Genomic DNA, 20,349 nt, shown 5'->3' on the forward strand with positions numbered 1-20,349 from the left:
CTCTGCAAACATATGTAAACATAAATGCATGTATAGACATATATATGTACATAAATGTACCCATGCTTATATATATACCTCTACACGCATAAACACATATAATCTTTGTTGCGTACATTGCTAAAAGGTGAAGTGATTTGTCTATAGTTTCTCAGATTACATGTATTATATGTAATGCCTTTATCAAGGTAAAGGAAAAATTGTTTTATGAACATTTCTTTCACTGAACAGTTATACAACACATAATAGATACTCTGTAAGTACTTAGGAATTAACTTTGTTGATTGCAACTTCTGGTTGTAATTTTTTAATCAGAATAAACTGAGGCATCACAGTCATAAGTCTATTCTTTACAGTTTGTGTAATAGGATAGTAATGAGTGGAATAGTTTTACAATAAGACCCTTCTTTTTCTATCAGTAATAAAGCATATTGAATGGGATTTAAGGTAGAATATTTCTGTTCAGCATAGAAGGTGATGTAATAATGAAAGACCAGTGAATAATCTTTAAAATTTGCAATATTTTAGTTATTGTGTAATAAAATGTAAAAAAGTCCTGACCTCTACTCTCCTTTGACAGAACTCTTGCTGCTTATAAATCTGTTTTTATCCCACCATAGGGTACTAAAAGGTTATTATCAGTGATTGCCAGCTCTTAGTGTTTTTGTGTATGTGTACACATGCTTGCATGCACATCAGTTTTTCATATATAAAATACAAATAATATTTTTTTATGAGTTGTAAGAATAAATGCCCGCTGAGGACATAGGCTCTGATCTTCTTGGGGAAAAAGTAGAGTATAAACTCAAAATATTTATTTGTTGATTTATATATTTTTTTAAACATAGAAGAAAAACCTCTTTGATGTATATTGTCTTTGATATGCTATAGTTATCTAATGTGATTCCTTGTGATTTAAACTTAAAACTGAACTCTTCAAAATTAACTTGTAATCATTTTATGAAACTTTTAGAGGCAGTATGATAAAGTGGGAAGAATACTAGTCATGATTCTGGTCTGTGACTTTGGACAAGTCATTTCACTTCTGTGGGACATGGTATCTCTATAAAATGAGAGAGGTGGTCCACATACAGTGCTTGTCACCTCTAAAATTCCATGACCCAAAATACGCGTTTAAAAAAATGAGTAAAAAGTTTGCCATATTTCTCTTTGCTAAGAACTTTATTAATCAGAGATTGTTAATAATGTTATTCCTTTATTATTATTTCCATTTAAAATGAAAATGAATTTTGTTCTTCCTTATTCTAAATCTAGATACTGTGGATAGTAGGGAAGAAAAACCCACTGCTTCCGATTCTTCAGGCAAACAATCTACCCAAGTAATGGCAGCAAGTATGTCTGCTTTTGATCCATTAAAAAATCAAGATGAAATCAACAAAAATGTCATGTCAGCCTTTGGTCTTACAGATGATCAGGTTTCAGGTAGGAGCACATGTTTTATTAAAGGTAAATTTTAAAAATCATCTATGAGCTTTTCTTTTGGTCTTTTCTCTCCCTGTCTCCCTCTCTGTCTCCTTATCTTCCTCTCTTCCCCCTCCCTTTCTCCCCCTCTCTCTTTCTCCTCCTCACACTCTCTTCCTCTTCCTTTCCATCTTCCCCTTACATTCTGACTTTTCTGACATCTTCATTGAACTGAAACTATTCTTTGAAACTATTGGTGTCTTAACTGACAAATTCAAGTTCCTTTTCTTGGTCTTCTTAACTTATTGGTAGTAATTTGCATTGTTGACTTCCTTTTCCTCTGAGATACTTTCTCCTTTCTGAGTTTTTATGGCATTGTTCTCTCTTAGATTTCCTCCAATATGTGTTACTACTTTATCAGTTTTTATTGTTGTTTGTTTTGTGGAATCATCATCCCTATATCCTTAATACTCTGTCATGAGAACTCAAACACAGGCAGGTCAGACTGAAGGTAAAAAAATAAGAATTAAATTGTGAAATTAAGTGTAGTTTTATTTTTTTCAAATAACTTTTTAGTTAACCAAATATATGCAAAGATGGTTTTTAACATTCACATTTTCAAAAACATTATCTTTTCCCTCTATATTCTCCTAATGAACACATACACTCACATGAATTTGTCATTTTTTCTACATGTGATTCTTAGAGCTATATATCCAACCTTATATGTCTGACCTCCTGTCTCACATCAGCAGCTGCCTGTGGCACCGGGTGTCCTCACAGACTTCTTAAACTCATCATGTCCAGAAAAGAGCACATCTTTCCTCCCAGATCACTTCTTAACTTGCCTATTTTTTGAGGGTACCACCATTCATTCCAATTATTTAAATTCACAGCCACAGTGTCATCTTTAATTCCTCATTCTACCTAACTAGATATATGTATTTCATTGCCAAATCTTATTGTTCCTACTTCTACAGTATCTCTTCCATATGTCTTTTTCTTTACTCATATAGTTATTCAGGGCTCATCTTTCTTCTAGACTATTGAAGTTAACTATTAGTCTTTCTGCCTCAAGTTTCTCCCTTTGTCATATGTCTTCATTTAGCTGTTGGTGTTTTTCTCAGTCAGGGTCTTACTACGTTGCTCCATTGCTGAATAAATTCTAGTAATTCCTTGTTGCTCACTAAGATTAAATGCACACTTCTCTGCTTGTTATTTAAAGCCATTGACAATTTGCCTCTAGTCTGCCTTTTCAGACTTTTCTACACATTAGTCTGTTTCACACAGTATGTAGTCCCACCAAACTTGCTTACTGGCTGTCCCACCTCCCCTGGCCCAATATTTCATCTCCTTTCACGTTGCTTTTGTGCAGATTATCGGCTCTCCTGCCTTCTTCCACCCTCCCCTCCCCCTGTGTCTGGAATGCACCTCTCTACTCACTTATCTCTTAGACTGCCTACCTTTTTTCAAAGTTTACTTACATGCAAGTTCCTATATGAGAATGTTTCTTTACCTTTAGCATTTCTCTGCCTCCTCTCCCTTTCAATACTTTTTATTTCATATATATTTTATAACTACTTATATGTACATGTTGTTCTTGCTGATAGAATGTAAGTTTTTTTGAATTCAGGGATTGTTTCATGGTTGTCTTTGTTTCCTTACTACCTGTGCTAACCGCAGTACCTGTCACATGGTAGGTGCTTAATAAATAAATATTTGCTTATTGATTAAAATTTGAACTAAGAATTTTAGAATTATAACAAGAAAATTTTAATTTGTTGTGTTTTGCTTTGGGGACACTTCAATATTTAAATCAAATCTCCAGGTTAAAAAACATCTTGGTGTTTTTTGTTTTTTTTTTCTCTTTTCTAAATAACTTTACAATTCTCTCTTGTGTAATCCTATTTCATATATTATACAAACAGAATAAATAAAATAAATAATTTTATTCACCAGATATCAATAAAAGAACGGTTGCGGCTTATAAACTTTTTCAAAGTAGGACTCCATCAGTCCTAAATGTGCTTACAGGAGAGGTTGAAATTGCATTTAAGAAAAGCATCTGGACTAAATCAAGTGTATTTAGAGGAGAAACATTCTGAGGGCAACACAATTGTGAAGACACATTGAGGAGTCAATTTACAAAGTATCTGAAGGAGAAAAGGGTATCAAAGACATGGAAAAAATTTTGGATCTTTTTGGTACTGAAAATCACTGACTATACCCATAGCTACCAACTCTATGCCTGTTTTCTGTCTATACAAAATCTTTGAAACTTAATCCATGCATGAATTGAGGATATTCTCTATGAAGATTTTAGTAGGAAAAATGCAGGGTTTTTTCCCCTAAGTACTATTCCACACTGGACTACATCTTTACCATTACAGTATCTTAAAAGATAGAGAATGTAAAAACCCACAATGCACACTGAATTGCATCTTTACCATTTTACAATATCTTAAAAGGTAGAGAATGTAAGAACCCACAAAGCTTTGTTGATAATGAAAAAGCATTTGATTTAGTAGAGTTAAATTCCACCTTCTGGTATCTCTCCTAACAAGTTACTTTCATTACATCACAGTTCAAGATTTTTTGGAAGATGAAACAACTGATATAACCTTATTTAGTGATCCTCTCATCATAAATATTTGATGAGCTTCTTAAAGTATTTGTGGGTAAGAATACAACAATCCAAGTTGAAGAATTCTTAGTGGATAGTGAGGTCCTCCAGCTACTTCTGTTTGTGGGTAGTATTATGTTATAGTTAATAGCTTCCGAGAAGAGATAAGTAAATACTCAAGAGTTGTTGGGCCTGGTTACACAGGAAAGGCCAAATAAAGAATATCTGTTACTTTGATTATGACTCTGCATTCTTTAGAATGTATACCTGGGAAAGACAGTACAAATGATAAAGAGTTAAACCCAAAGTTAAAAGGAGGAGATTAGGTAGTATTGTCTTTAGGAAATTTCAGAGTTTTTCTAATAATCCAGTTTCCTATGGAGATGAAAATAACTTTTTAGTAACATTTTATAGTCTGTGACTATATGTGACTGTTAAACATATAATACAATAGCTTCCAAAGATTTAAAAATGAATATTGCATAAGGACCAACATAGAGGCACATGGCTGTAGCATGTAACCAGGAATGGAGTTTGAAGGAGAACAGGAGTAAATATGTTATCTGGAAAAAGTAGGATAGGAAGAGTAAGCTGGTTGGTTCTGTTGATGGTGAGGGATGACAAGTGAACAGTGTTCTACTGGTACCTTTTTAATGTCTAGAGAAATTGAGGAAAGTATCCAGCAAGTTATGGTGAATTTCAAGGAAGATGTACACAGGATGGGCAAGCATAGATTACTGCCTTTCTGTATTGTTGAAAGGAACGATCAGACGTACATTTATTTAAGTAAAGCAACCTAGTGGCATGTTTAATAGTATTAAGGAACTAGTACAAGATTTTGGGGGATGTGAGGAAAGGAAAAAAAGAGGGATGGATTGTTATCTATTTTTAGTGCCCAACTTTGGAACATTCAAGTAGAGATGGCTCCTTTAGATACCAGGGGAGATATGCTCTTTTTTTTTTTTTTAGTAGCTTCTTGGAGTCAGAGTTTGACTTGATTTTTTTCATCGTCTAAATTTCCTTTGGTCTGTAAAAGATGAATATTGGAATAGTACTGATAAGACATTGAGATACCTGCTGATTCTTACAGGGGGATTGTAGGAATGTACAATCAACTTCTTGCTCAGTGGCATTGGAGACTTCATTTGCAAGTCTGGAACTTGTTGAAAAATAGCAAGTAAAAAAAAAAATTAGAGTTGAAGGGAGGGAATACTTGGTACTTAAGCAAACCTGTGATATTATTAGTGTGAATATTTTATCCACTGATTCAAAGTACAAACCATTCTAATCCTATGCAGTTTTTGTCTGCCACATTCTTCTATAATTCTTCCATTCAGTATACTGAAACCATTTTTCTGACATTTTTAATATTCTAAGAATACAAATATGACACTTAAAAATTTTACTTGTGGTTTAAGCTTGAAATATAGTTGCTTTAATTATCTTTTTCTCCCCTTTCTGTATGTAACTTGCTTTTAAGAAAATATTAAGCGTCTACTGCATAGAGTTCTATGCTAGGTTGTTGATTATACTTTTCATCATTCTTCAGGACCACCCAGTGCTCCTGCAGAAGAACGTTCTGGAACACCAGATAGCATTGCTTCCTCCTCATCTGCAGCTCATCCACCAGGTGTCCAGCCACAACAACCTCCATATACAGGAGCTCAAACACAGGCAGGTCAGATTGAAGGTAAAAAATAAGAATTAAATTGTGAAATTAAGTATAGTTTTATTTTTTAATTTTTTAAAATAACTTTTTAGTTTACCAAATATATGCAAAGATGGTTTTTAGCATTCACATTTGCAAAACTTTGTATTCCAACTTTTTCTCCCTGCCTCCCTTCAAAACCCTCCCATAGACAAGTGAGCAATCCATTGTAGATTAAACATGTGCAATTCTTCTAAACATATTTCTATATTCATTATGTTGCACAAGAAAAATCAGATCAAAAGTGAAAGAAAAACAAATGAGAAAAAAAGCAAACATATCACAAAAATAAGTTGAAAATACTATGCTTTGATCCATATTAAGTCTCTGTAGTTCTCTCTCTAAATGTGGATGGCTCTTTCCATCACACGTCTATTGGAATTTTAAGCACAGTTTTAAAATGGAAAATTATGAGAATCATATTTTTAGTATGTTCAAAGCACCACTAACATGAATAGATTTAAAAGCTTTATTTTATACTTGTTTATGTGTTAGTTTTTTGTTTTATTTTAAGGTTCCATAGGAAATCACCAGGTGGTGCTCTAGCTATATATTTTAAGGGACAGGTGGTAGTATATATTGTATTTTCATTGTGTAAAGAGAGGTAAGTTTGTAGGAAACAATGTTTGATTTTCCTTTTTTATGGCATTGAATCATTGTGTAATTTTTGAAATACTCATATTTTCCTGGGCAATTCTTTTATTGTCCAGTTGACTACTAGAGTTAAATCTGGGTAAACCTTTGAGAAAATTCACTTTTGGTGATTGGTAGGGGACTAATTATTATGCCCTATATTTTAGGGCTTTCTTCTTTTCCTTCTCTCACTTAATTCTAACTGCCAGAACAATAGCATAAAATTACTAGAGTAGCATAAATTAGTAGAGGCAGATAGCTATTAAAAGAAGCAGAAATATGTAATCAGAATAAAAATGTGGTATGTGAAAATTACATTTAAAGCACTTCTGATCTATAAAAGCCTCATAAATAACACTTAAAATTCCTGTTGCAAAAATTTTGCATTCTGTTAAAAAGTTAGAAGGATGGGGTTTTTAAAATGCCCTTCCTTTTTACCTGAAATCAATTTGAAAATTATACTAACCTCAATAATAGTGCAATTATTCCATAATGTAGCAACTTTTGCTTTATACCTTTATTAATTGAAAGTGACTTTGATAAAGTATATTAGTAATCAGTGCCATAGAATGATTTCTATGTGTTTTGAAACAATAGATTTTCTTTTCCTTTTTTGAGAAATGAGGTCTTTCAGCTGTAAAAGATTTTGTTATTTTCAGTAGTACAGTTATCTATACCTTCTTTGAAGGACTTAAGATGAAAAATCCTCTCCATACCCAGAGAAGGAAATGATTGTGTCTGAATACAGATGGAAGTATTCTCTATTACTCCATCTCTCTTTATTTTTAGTTTAATTTTTTTCCCCCTGAGGCTGGGGTTAAGTGACTTGCCCAGGGTCACACAGCTAGGAAGTGTTAAGTGTCTGAGATCAGATTTGAACTCAGGTCCTCCTGAATTCAGGGCTGGTGCTCTATCCACTGCACCACCTAGCTGCCCCCTTAGTTTAATTTTTCTTGAGGGTTTTTATTTTTATTAGGGTGGGAAATCTTGTTGTTGTTGTTTTTTGCTGAGACTGTTGGAGTTAAGTGACTTACTCAGGGTCACATAGCTAGGAAGTGTTAAGTATCTGAGACAAGATTTGAACCTCAGGTCCTCCTGACTTCAGGGCTGGTACTCTAGCCACCTTGCCACCTAGCTGCCCCAATCTTATGTTTTTTCTTTCACAATTTGATTAATGGAAATATTTTGCATAACTTCCCATGTGGTTTCTTAATTGTGGGTGAGGATAAGAGAGAGAACCTAAAACTCAAAAATCTTAAAAACAAATGTAAAAAATTTGTTCTGAATGTACCTGGGGGAAAAAATACCAAATAAAAAAAAATTAAAAAAAACCTAAATCTTCCTGAATCCAAAAAAAAGGAAAATGAGGTTTTTATTGAAGATCTTTGTTTTAACACCTCTCCCCCTCAGTTTTTTCTTCTAATTTTGGTTGCATTCATTTTATTTGTGCAAAAAAAAAAAAAAAGAAATTTTTAAAAATACTAATAGCTTTTTATTTTTCAAAATACATGCAAAGATAGTTTCAACATTTATCCTTACAAAATCTTTTGGAATAATAGATTTTCATTTAGGGAACATAGATTTGTTAGCAAAATTTTGATAGGTTTCTCTACTTCAGAAAATATCTTTATTGATATTATATTATCTCTTATAATAAAAGATGCTTTAAAAAAAAACAACCTTAAAATACTTAAAAAAAAATTATTTCAAGCTTAAGTACCAAGTTTACTAGTTGTTAGACACAGATGTTTTGACTGACCTTAGCCAAGACACATACCAAATACTTGAATCAAAGTCATAAAAAAACAGATTTTTAACATATTATTCTAGTTAATTAAATGTTTTAGTTTTATTGTTGCCTTTTTGTTTTTTCACTATTCATTTCCCCTTCTAACATTGATCCCTTCCTTATAACAACAAAAATATTGAGCAAAGCCAACTGATAGGACTATGATAGCATATGCTGCTTTGTTCATCAGTAATTTCCATCTGGAGTGTCACATGTGAAAACCCAGTTTGACTGAAACATAGAATGTATGAAAGGAGATGATAAGGCTGGAAGGTAGAGTTTAGAGTAAGGCCTGGTTATGAAGAGCTTTAAAAGCTGAAACAAGGTGTTTGTATTCTATAGTAGAGGCAATAGGAAGCAATTAGAGTTTGAGTAATAACGTGTTCAGAGCTATGCTTTAAAGTAAAACAGCTTAATATGTGTGTGCAGGATGGATTGGAGTGAGGCTAGAGATAAAGCAAGGAGACCAGTTAGTACACTAGTACTGTGTCAGGAGACACAGGTGAAGAGGGCTCAAATTACTTGGGAAGAATATTTGATTTGGATTGAGTTCAAATCCAGGTTCTGCCTTTTATTAACTTTAAGACTTTAAGCAAGGGGCAGCTAGGTGGCGCAGTGGATAGAGCACCAGCCCTGAATTCAGGAGGGCCTGAGTTCAAATCTGGACTCAGACACTTAACACTTCCTAGCTCTGTGACCCTGGGCAAGTCACTTAACCCAGCCTCAGAAAAAAAAAAAGAAAAGAAAAAAAAAGACTTTAGGCAATATACTCAAACAACTCTCTAAGACTCAGTTTCTTCTTTTGTAAAATAGGCATAGCACTACTCTTTACAGTGTTTTTAGAGTCAAAGGAGATGAAAGTATTGAAAATATTAACTATTAATATTTTTAATATATTTATTAGACTTCAAAATTCTATTCTCTTAATGTGTAGGTCAGATGTATCAACAGTACCAACAACAGGCCAGCTATGGTACTCAGCAGCCACAGGCTCAGCCTCCACAACAATATGGTATGCAGTATTCAGGTAAGCAGCTGACAAAAGGGATTTAAGTATATGGTTTCTATGGTATCTGATTTTAACTACTTGATTTTTACATTTGATTTTATTTTTATAAATATATATGTAACTACTAGGTACTTAATTATTCTGGTGAAGAACATCTAATATAATTTTCACATTTCTAATACTTTAAATAATTGTAATTTGAACCATTTGGATTTAAGTATGAGCATCAAAAACGTGCGTTTCTGTAGTTCTGGTAGGTAATGGTTTAAAAACAACAGTATAGATTTTAATTTCACTGAAATCACCAAATATATGAGACTTCTAAAAGAAGCCAGATTGCAAGAAACAAGAACTTGTCACAAAATAAATCACAGTTAAGGGGAGTCTCCTCTCCCCCATGCTATTCTTTGATTTGTAAAACTTAATATTAGATGACCTGATATTTGTTCTGAAAAATCCATTTCAGCTTGTCAGTGTCAGATATTTCCATAAATTTATCTAAATTAAATCTCTTGGTTTGTCACAATGAAGCCAATGTTCTTGATTTCCCAATAGTGTAGTATTTTAAAAATTGATCTTACTAAATGACCTAAGGGTCAGATTATGTAATTATTAGATTTTTAACAAATTTTTTGAAGTAATGGATACTTGAACAGAAGTTATACATACAAAGTGGATTGAAAGGAGCTCATTTAATAATTATTTTTAATTACATTAGTGATCCTAAAAGTAGAAATTGTTTTTATTTGGTAAATGACTAATGGAAAGCTGCAATTAAGTTTTATAATTCAGATACTAGCTTTATGTCTGATTTAATTTAGAACATTGGCTTGGTAGAAAAAGGCATTGGATGAAATGAAAATTTCTGAATTGAGGTACAGGTTCTGCCCCTTCCTGGCTCTATGATTTAACATTTCTAGGCCTCAGTTTTCTCATCTATAAAATGGTAATTTGGAATTAGTTGACTTCAAGTGTGCCATTCGGCTTTAAATCTATAGTGACTATGGGAGACGTATATTGGCTTTAATTTTTTATTTTTATGAATAATGAAGCTGTTGAATACAAAATAATTTGCTATATATATATATGTTAAATTCTGTTATGAAGATGTATGCTGCCAGTTTTTGTTCTGAAATTTAGTAGTCTCAAACATTTGATGAAACATGCCGTCTCTGGATTTTAACTTTTTGGGTTTTATACAAATTTTCATTATAGGAATATTGGCTGTAGTTCAATAACTGTATAAGCTGCCATTCCTTTCTCTGTGGCACAGAATAAATTTTTTAAAAATGTTAAACTTGAGTTGTAATTTTTTAAAGCCAAACACTTTAAAGAATTTTATTCTTTCAAAATGTGATTTTAATTAAATAATTCATATAATCTTTATGAGTAGAAGAAACCTTAAAGATCATCTCTTTGAACTCTCAATTATATAGATATTGATTTGAAATGGGTTTTCTTGGGTAAGAGTATTTAGGGTAAGGTTACTCAAGAAAACCCAGTTGCTTAACACCAGTCAGTTGAGGCTATTGCTCATGTCTGGCACTTTACTAAGCATGGGCTTTTTCTTTTACACCATACTGCTACAAAGCTGCAAAAGTTCCATTTCTTAAAGACTTCAACAAGAACTTTTTTGAAAAAGAGAAAACTTATCTATATAATGGGTACATGGCCGCAGTCTGCTATTTCTCTACAGAAGTTGACTTGAAGTGGAATTGTCAATCAGGTGTTTATTAATATTTTGAGCTTCTTTGTCTTTCAGGCAAATGATTAATGATATATTATCTAAATAGATATGTTAGGCCTCATTTTTTAAAAATCTCAAGTCTCAAATTTTTGAATTAAATGGCAAGACTCAGAAAATAGAATTTACTCCATTCTCTGCTGCTCAAAACTTTTTATTGAAAGTGGATATTTTTGTCTTATCTTTTCCCTTCCTCAGGTATTTTATATTATTTGCCCATCCTGAATTTTAAAAAATAAATTACAAAGGTCAAACCTTTTTTGGGGGGGGGTTAGTAATTGGAAAATTAAATCAAGGGTTTTGGTTTTTTTTGGTATTGATTAGTATTTGGTTAGAGGCTCACTAAACATTTTTTTTTCTTCCTGAATAAAATACTTGAAATTTTAAATTTATTATATACTAAGGAAAAGTGTGCTATAAGAAAAGCTTCTTTAGGGGCCTACAATCAGAATCCTGGTATTCTGAGACCTTTAATCCTTAAATTTTTTTTTTAAACTAAAGAAAGACTTGTCTCTACATTCCCAATTTTCTTTGATTTCCTGTTATTTATACAAATCAGAAGGTATTACAGTAGCCAACTTGGAGAACAAAAATTGTGGAAATATGAAATGGTACATTTTGACATCATTTTTGACACATTGGTTTTTCATAGAGTTTTATCAAAAGATTTTTTTCATGAGTAAATTTTGAACCTAAGTTCAAGGTGAGTTCAGGATATACTCAAATCAATTCTTCGATCCTTATTTTATATTCAGGGCTGTGCATATTTTAATAATTTTCTTATGTATCTGGTGTTTAATGCTGACAGGATTCCAGTCAATGGAGAGGTTTCATTGCAAGTAGCTGCAGGTGTGTTTCATAGTAGAGATAAAAGCTTTCAGTCGAAGCAGATTTTTCTTTAAAAAAAAACCAAAACAAATCACATTCTATGGGAACATGATTATAGCACATTATGAATACATATGTTGATGGGGGTGTTGTAGTATTTTCATGCATTTAAGTGCACGTATGCTAAATATTATAAATTTTAAAAAGGTACAAATATGAGATGTAAAATCTAAAGGTTAATACTATTTCAGGAATTATGAAAATAATAATGTTTTACAAGAGTTAAATGCGAGTTTTTATGACTTACAGGAAAGAATAAGCAATACCTCATTGCCATTATAGAATGCACCCAACAGCATTGTAATCCTTTTCTTAATTTTGCAATATATTATTTTTAAAAAACACTCTGCAGGTGCACCCCTGTGAAGAATGCACTAAAAAATGTGATTTTTGTATGAGATTGCTTTTATATAATTCTCCTTACTTACTCTATTATAACATTTCAATTAATCTTTCTCCTTTCTCTTTAAAATGCTATAATGATTGAATTAAAAACAAATGAACACTGTGGCTTCAGTTTACAAAATAAAATTGTGGTTAAAATGAGTTTTCTGTTTCTGCAAGTGCATTTGCTGCATAGCATTAGATAATCATTTGGTTTTTGAAATAATACAACATGTAATTTGCTGCTGTGCTTTTTTTCTTTGTCTTTTTTTTTTTTTTTTTTTACAAATGCCTGTGATTTATTTGTCTTAAATTTGTTCTATCTATGGACAGTCCTTCTGACTAGAAAGGCATTTTGACTCTTAACATTAAAAGTTACTAATCAGATTTTGTGAAACCATTTTACTTATATACATGCATATATAAATATATTGTTATTTTACTTTTCTACCAGGCTACAGTCAGCAGGCTGGACCCCAACCTCCTCAACAGTTCCAAGGATATGCTCAGCAACCAACTTCCCAGCCCCCAGCTCCTGGTTTTTCTGGACAGCCTCAACAACTGCCTGCTCAACCTCCTCAGCAGTACCAGGCGAGCAATTATCCTGCACAGAATTACACTACTCAAGCTTCTCAACCTACTAGTTATACCCCTGCCTCTCAACCTGGAATGGCTCAAAGTCAGCCAGGTGCCTATCAACCAAGACCGGGCTATACTCCACCTCCTGGAAGTACTATGACCCCTCCTCCAAGTGGGCCCAACCCTTATGCACGTAACCGTCCTCCCTTTACTCAGGGTTATACCCAACCTGGACCTGGTTATCGATAGGGAAACATCAGCTGCTTATTGATTATGTTACAGGTAAATGCAGCTGTTAGCTACTTTCCATCCCAAAAGACTCAATCTACTTTTAATTTGTATTAAATTTCAGAAACTCCAAAAAAAAAAAAAAAAAAAAAAAAGGGCAGAGCATTCTTTATGGTATCATTGTTGCTGTTAATTGAAAGTATAATTTGCTGGAATAAAAGACCAAAATAAATCTTCATTTCCCCCTGCTTTAAATTGTATCAGCTTCCTAGTTTTTTGTTTTGTTTTTTAAATTTTGAAACACTACTCTAAATGTGTATAAAGTGATTGAATTCTAGCTTGCCTTGTCCAGAGGATATTAAAATGCTAGGTTGGTGAAGATTTAGCCATATTCTCTGGCTTGTTTTTACTATTAACATGATGTACTAAATTAGATCCCTTTGAAATAAAAACTAGGTATTATGTAAAAATGGTAACATTGACATTGAGTGGCTAATAAAATGATTGAATTCATTACTTGTCTTGTTCTTAATCTAGACAGTGGTATAGTACTTGTTTAGGGAGAAGTCAGAAGTATTAGCTTTCTTTTTTACATGTATTTTGTCTCAATACATGTATTTACCTTTGAAAAGGCATGAAATTTTCTCTAGCACAGGGACTCTAAGTTATTTTTAAAATACCTTGAGACCTGTATTTTTCTGTGTAAATTCTATGCATTTTATTTTATTCATTTAAAAGCATTCTGAGAAGAGATCTCATAAGTTTCATCAGAAAACAATTCCTAAATATTCCATGATCATTAAAAAAAAATTGAGAATTCTTGCTTAAGCTATTGAAGGGATCTCATTATTCAGAGCCAGGAGAAAATCAGTACATTGAAAACTCATATTTAAAATAGACCTCAAAGACAAACTAACCTGAGATAAAACTAGCTATCAATCAATTTTAAAATGTGATGAAAATGTGCTTTGGGATTTGAGGCATGTAATTCCATATTAACTTAAACTTTAATTAAGGATTTCTAATTAAGGATTCTCTTTCATCCATATAAGGGACGTGAACATGTATAGGAGAAAATTAAGTGATGTAAATAGAAACAAACCCCACATTTCTTAAAAAAACTACATCTCTTTATTGCAGAGTTCATTAATGTTTGAAAAAAAAAGTATGTAGCATTGGAGGGGGAAAATTGAGGCATTTTTGTAATAAAGGTAACAATAAAGAAGACATTAAACACAGTGAATTACCCCCCTTCCCCCAGGAACAGTCTTTATTTAATCAGATTGTCTTTACAGTTTTGAGTTTAAAAAAACAACAACAGAATTATAACAAATATCCCCCTTTGCATTCATTCATAGATGTCTTTTATACAAAATATATATAGCAAATATCCTGTACATTATTATAGACCTTGTTCATTTACTCTTTTGTGCTCAAACATCAGAACCAGTGCTTTACAACTTGGCTAGGGACATGACCGTGTTAATAGATTAAATGAAGACACACAGTTATTTCAAGGGACAGTGGAAATCCTAAGTTTGAAAAAAAAAGTACATCCAGATACTAGAGCATAGGCTGATGGGAGAAGAATACATTTCTGAAGTAAACAGGACTTGCACAAGTGATGTAGAACTGCTAAAATGAAACTTGCCTATTCCACTCAAGTCTTAACAAATGTATCTCCACTAAATATTTGATTGTATATTTAGATTAGGTTTCAGAGCTCTTCCAGAAAAGCTCATTCAACTGTTTCTAATCTGAGGTTTATGTAAATAACTGGGAAAATTGTATTTTCAGCTCTGTTGAAGAAGAGTTTGATCCAATAAGTTAAGGTTAATTATAAAGGGAGGAAGAATAGAGGTTTGTAGAGTTACCTAAACAGGTAATCAAAGTGAATATTTAAAATTAATGCATTATACTTTTAAGTTTACCATAAAAGTGCCTCAAAACATTTATTACAACATTGTGATAAATAACATACAAACTGTCATCTCTTAAAATAACATGAGCAGGGAGCCAGCTTCCCAAATTCCTTTTACTGCCTGTATCTTTATTTAAATGACTTTGTAGAACCTGATAAATATAGTAAGCAGCCTATTAATAAACAGTTAATATTGCCATTAATTCCATTTTAAATTTCTATACATAGTAAACAAAAGGTTTAAGTGGGACAAATACTATAAAATTTCCAACTCTTTTTCCTTGATGGAAAAGAAGGCATCTTTCATCACAGCTGCAGCGCATTTACCATTTTCCGGGTATCGTAGTTCCACATTCATACCATTGGACATAGTTGATCTGTGTATGACCTCCTATTTCTCCAAATTGAACTGGTTCTTGGCGAACTGCTCTAAAGTAGCCTAATAAACCAAATAGATATAATTTAGCACACTTTAATTTCACTATACACTTTCTTACTTTTCCTATAATGGAGTATTTCATAGTACTGAATCAAATATAACACTTAAATTAGTTGGCAGTATTTTACTTGGATATGCCCTCGTGGTTTTTAAATTTTAAAATTTTAGCCTTGTAGTATGAAGGATTGGTTAACCCGTGTAAAGATATTTACTGTTCCCACACATTTGAAATGTATTTGTTAACATGGTCCTCTTGTAAATACTTCAAAGGAGTTTCATATTGTTAAATGTTCTACAAAAATTAATTTGCTTTATGCAAGGTATTTTCCTAAAAAATCATGCTCCTCCAAATTGTTTACATAGCATTTGACATTTAAAATGAATTAAAAATACTTTTTCATTAAATCTCTTCCCTTTGGTTTCTCTTTCTCTACTCCCTCTGAATCTCCCCCCAATCCCATTCCCACCCCAACCCTCCCACATACTCACACTCTACTATTGATACCTAAGTAGTGTATTATATAGGCCCTAACAAAAGTTAATGAATCAATCACTTCAGTATGGTTAATCAGGCAAGCATACTTCAATTCACACACAGGTTTTGTTTCTGAAAGATCATGTATGTTTTAAGAAGTTAAAAGTATACTAGGTATTATTTTAAAGAAACACTGAAGAATCGTCTAATAATACAAATACTCTAATGTTTCTGATTCAGATTTTCTTAAAGTGGGATAATTTTTTGGTGGATAATTTCATTTGGCTCTGGTTGAACCAAGATTTCAGTTGCTAAATTGTGGAAGGGTAGTGAGGATGTATGACAGAAAGATTCAATAAATGGAAGGGAAGTAGAACCACCCATTTAAAAGAATTTTTTTCCCTTTTTTTCTTTATAGTTTTCTGTACTTAAATATTTTGTTCAAATGAATTTTGCCAAGGAACTTCATTTATCCCTATGTGCATACGAAATAATTTCATTAGCTCCACCTACCTTTATCCTATTTTGTAGACAGTTTGAATGAAAGAATATTAGGGGAATGTAGTTAGTGTAGCCTATGTCTTTTACAGATAAGGAATGTGTCGTATTGATTCAAGTGACTGGTCCCAAGATTAAACAGAAAGTTAATGATGGAGCCAGACATAGAACTTCTGTTTTCCTAGTTGAGTGCTTTCAAACAATTTTATCTCCATCCTCTGTATGTACCTTGTATATTAAAGCTATGCATGTGCTATGCATTTCTCTGTAATTTTAAAATTTACTATAACAAAATTTCTTGAGGGCAACTAGACTATTTTAGGAGAATTGAATTTTCAATGAAATACCTTCTTTGATGGGCAGCTGATCAGAGTTGAGTTGTTGTCCAGTTCGGCCATCTAAAAAGGAATCCACAAACTGGCAGTGATCTTCCCCATGTCCTCTCTGATCTCCTATGTTGTAAAATTTTCCTGAATATACAAAAATTGAAATGACATTGAAAAATGTTTAAGCCAATAATGGTTTATTGGATATAACATGTGGGTATGAATCTACTGAACTATTTAAAATTCTCTTCTCTTTCTCTTCTCCTTCCTTTCTTCCCTCCCTCCCTCTGCCTGTCTGCCTCTCTCTCACGTACACTCGTACACATAGCTTGAAAAAAGCCAATAATTTTGATGAGGGGAAAGATCTTTCATGACACAGGCTTGATGAATAGGGCTTTTAAATAACTCATAGTTACATAGGGCTTTTATAACACTTTGTGCACAAAAGATGGAGTAAATAAAATGAACTTTTTAGGAAATTGACTTGTCCAGGGTCACAGGATATCCAGGGTCATTATTCAAACTTGGGTATCCTGAATCCAAAACCAGTGCTCTGACAAGCATTGTTTCCTATTCCAGTTCCTTCCCTCCCCCCCCCCCCCAATTTTCCTCCTGAGTTGCTGTTATTTTTTTGTGCCTTTGATATTGTTTTGGAAATTTAGATCCAACTACAATGAAAATTTTATTATCTGACCATTTGAAGGAATAGAGGGTGTTATTTAGTTAGAAAGTTTAGGCAATTTGAAACCATTTTGTAGTGGATTACTAATTAAATTTAGAGAGTATAGAAATCACCAATAATCCCAACAAAAATAAGGAACACTTAACTAGTACAGGAAAAATAGCTTAAATGACTAAGAAAGGTCTAGTGGGAAGAATGGATTAGGTGAGAATTAGCTACAAGCTTGGACTTTTAATTCATTTATTTCCTTTGAACTACCTTAGTTACTAATGGATAGAATATTAATACCACTCAAACATTTTTTTAAGCTAGTTAATACTGTGATATTAATGTTATCAGTCATATTAAAACAATATAAACAGCCTCTTTCAAAATGTTTGGTAACCATTTCAGTAACCTCCATTTTCTAAATTAAAAATTCGTATTAAGAGGTTCTTATCCCTTTGCAGTAGACTAAGTGGCAATAGTATTTTATTTCATATATGCTTATATATTAGATTTTTTCAAGGTAACGTTATAGGCAGAACAGGGATGTTCTATGCTAGTGGTCATTTCAAATGTTAACTGATTACATTAATGCTTAATTTTCTTCTTACTGAATTTTTTTTCAGATGGCTATGGCAAAAATTATAATCTAAACTATTTATTAGGCATGGGACTAAGTTTGTGCCTTTCAAATTGTTTTCTTTTGTATAGTTCCAAAAGTTAGAATCAAGATCTTCATCTGTAGTTATCAAAAAAATGCTTCAGTGACATTTTAAGTAAAAGTACTACATTTTTATTTGCAAATCCCAGTTACCTGCATTCCATAGCAGAAAAGCCTAAAGTAAGTCATTTAATACCCAAGCATTGTAGTAAGAGGGAAATGTCTGAAAACTAAAGAACAAAACTCAAAAGAGGTATATTGTATTACCCTTACCTGTGAGTGAATCACTCAGATAAATCTTGTATCTCAAAGAATTGCATAGCTGCACACCTACAAACTTCTTATACCAAGTTCTTTTGACATACTGTTTGCCTTTGCATTCTGAATAAGAGTCTGAATTAAAGGGTATTTCAGTCCAGATGGCATCTCTTCCTGCTGCATAAGAGAAATACAAAAGCCAACTTTATTTTCTTATCCACGGTTTTGTATCCTAAGAGTGAGATGCAAGATAATTTTAAGAATTGCTAAAACCTAAATGATTTTCAAGTTTTAGTATCAGATTGCTGGCACCTACCTGACTTTTCCCAGTAAATCAAAAGTATTGAAAAGATTAAAAAAAATGCCCGAGTTATATTCAGTAATAAAATGATATCTTAGAAAGAATGGTCAGCATTAAAATAATGTTCATATAAAATAGTGTTCAATATTCAAAGTTTTCTGAAATGCTGGATATAGAAGATAACATTTTGGTACTAATATGGATTGTCTTATGTAGTACATAGTAATATTTCAATTATTTTAAATGTGGCTTTCATCTAAATCTTAGGAAATTGTATTTTGGTGATTAAGAGATTAGGATGAGAAAACATGAGCTGGTTCAAGCATACTGATGTAGACTCATTTCAAAGTATCCAGGTTGTTCCTGGAGCTTCAGAGAATTGAGGTTTATTATCCATTTTTAGTAAACATTTAGACTGCCAGGAATTCTCAAGAGCTCTTAATGGGAGATGTGAAGACATGTGATTATTAAAGTTATGGTCCATGTATTGTCTTAAAGGAAGTTTAAATAAAAGATCCAATTTGCTTATTCAGTGCAACATCCTTACCTGAAATTGGCTCACTCACTCTTGGATCCGCTGGGGAGAAATTGTAAACCAGGAGTCAGTCAATAAGATAAATATTGCCCAACATTATAATCTAATATCACAGTAAAGAGATTGGATTTCCCAGTTGCTACAGAGTATTATTTATGAAATGTCATGCCCCAATTAAACATTGAATTAGATTTGTTTTTGGAAATTTTCCTTAAATATTGAAATTCATTTCTACCATCTTATAGCTATTTCCTTGTGGCAGGTGGCTCAGTCATTCAGTACTATCTGTCATGGGCACTTAATATCTGTCAAATTTCTAAGATTATACCCTAGGTCTGGTTTCTAGCTCATCTCAAAGACTATCAGTTACCAGCATGTTAACAAGGTTGTTGGTGGGACAATTACAAATATTAGTTGAATGCCTTCCGTTTATAATTCTGTATCATCAAGCTATAGTATCAAGATCTATACAATCAAGGCAAAATAGTCATTTTTAAGTTAACAGGTTAGCTGTCAGGAAACTGACCAACTAATAAAATCTTTTGGATGTCAATATTGGTCAGATCCAAGGAGCCTTTTTTATAGTGCATATAGATTTTATTCTGGGTTTGGTAGTATACACTGGATTGACAGGCTATTTGAGTACAGCCTCTTCTTTAATGCTACTTAGTCTGACATAAAATAATTTTTCTAAGTGGAAGAGAGAGAAATACATGTGCAAAAGCTTACCTGAGTTTACCTTTATGCATATAAAAAAAGCCTAATTCCTGAGCATTACCAGGGAGCTTACCCTGCATTCCCTTGATGATCTTTGCATTAGACAAAGTACTGAGAACTTCACTGGACTAATTTACTAGGAGTCACTGATGTGGTTACCTGATTCAGTGTTGAATGACACAGTTTTGCTAGATGGGCCTTCACCAAGAGGGTTTCTGGGTGTCACCTGGAATTCATAACTAGGTAAAGAGAAGAAAAAAAACTTATATTCCCTCCTAGAGTGCCAAGTGTTCACCCTGTTGTCATTTTAAAATTATCGACTTGCTAAATATTGTTGAAACTAGAATCACAGAATCTTAATACAAGAAGGAATCTTAGAAATCATGTACTCTGGAAAGCTCATTTTACTGATAAGGAAACTGAGGCACTGAAAAATGAAGTGGCTTGCTAAGGGTATGCCAAAAATATTTGACGAAGACAGGACTTGAAACTAAAGTCCAGTACTTTTTTTTCATTACTATGCTGGTTTTCTAGAAGTTCTTTG

General features: G+C 32.7%; 2 protein-coding genes across 17 annotated transcripts in view; one reads left to right on the forward strand and one right to left on the reverse strand.

The window, feature by feature from the left end:
• TFG (trafficking from ER to golgi regulator) overlaps nt 1-13,520 on the forward strand; it is a 35,749-nt gene extending 22,229 nt beyond the window's left edge. For 3 of the 6 annotated variants that reach the window (XM_074301047.1, XM_074301048.1, XM_074301049.1), the window contains exons 5-8: nt 1,276-1,443; nt 5,595-5,723; nt 9,110-9,202; nt 12,655-13,520. In XM_074301047.1, coding sequence (XP_074157148.1) covers nt 1,276-1,443; nt 5,595-5,723; nt 9,110-9,202; nt 12,655-13,028 — 764 coding nt within the window. In that variant the 3' untranslated portion in view covers nt 13,029-13,520. Of the gene's footprint in view, nt 1-1,275; nt 1,444-5,594; nt 5,736-9,109; nt 9,203-12,654 lie in introns of all 6 variants that reach the window. The other 3 variants (XM_074301045.1, XM_074301044.1, XM_074301046.1) reach the window with 1 other exon arrangement.
• A 1,516-nt stretch (nt 13,521-15,036) lies between these two features.
• Nucleotides 15,037-20,349, reverse strand: part of ABI3BP (ABI family member 3 binding protein) — a 267,293-nt gene continuing 261,980 nt past the window's right edge. For 10 of the 11 annotated variants that reach the window (XM_074301043.1, XM_074301042.1, XM_074301040.1 and 7 more), the window contains 5 exons: nt 19,965-20,044; nt 19,101-19,130; nt 18,268-18,429; nt 16,688-16,810; nt 15,037-15,367 (listed from right to left, as the gene is read on the reverse strand). In XM_074301043.1, coding sequence (XP_074157144.1) covers nt 15,252-15,367; nt 16,688-16,810; nt 18,268-18,429; nt 19,101-19,130; nt 19,965-20,044 — 511 coding nt within the window. In that variant the 3' untranslated portion in view covers nt 15,037-15,251. Of the gene's footprint in view, nt 15,368-16,687; nt 16,811-18,267; nt 18,430-19,100; nt 19,131-19,929; nt 20,045-20,349 lie in introns of all 11 variants that reach the window. The other variant, XR_012488058.1, reaches the window with a different exon arrangement.

Source organism: Sminthopsis crassicaudata, chromosome 3, assembly GCF_048593235.1.
Source record: "Sminthopsis crassicaudata isolate SCR6 chromosome 3, ASM4859323v1, whole genome shotgun sequence".
NCBI classification, from domain to species: domain Eukaryota; kingdom Metazoa; phylum Chordata; class Mammalia; order Dasyuromorphia; family Dasyuridae; genus Sminthopsis; species Sminthopsis crassicaudata.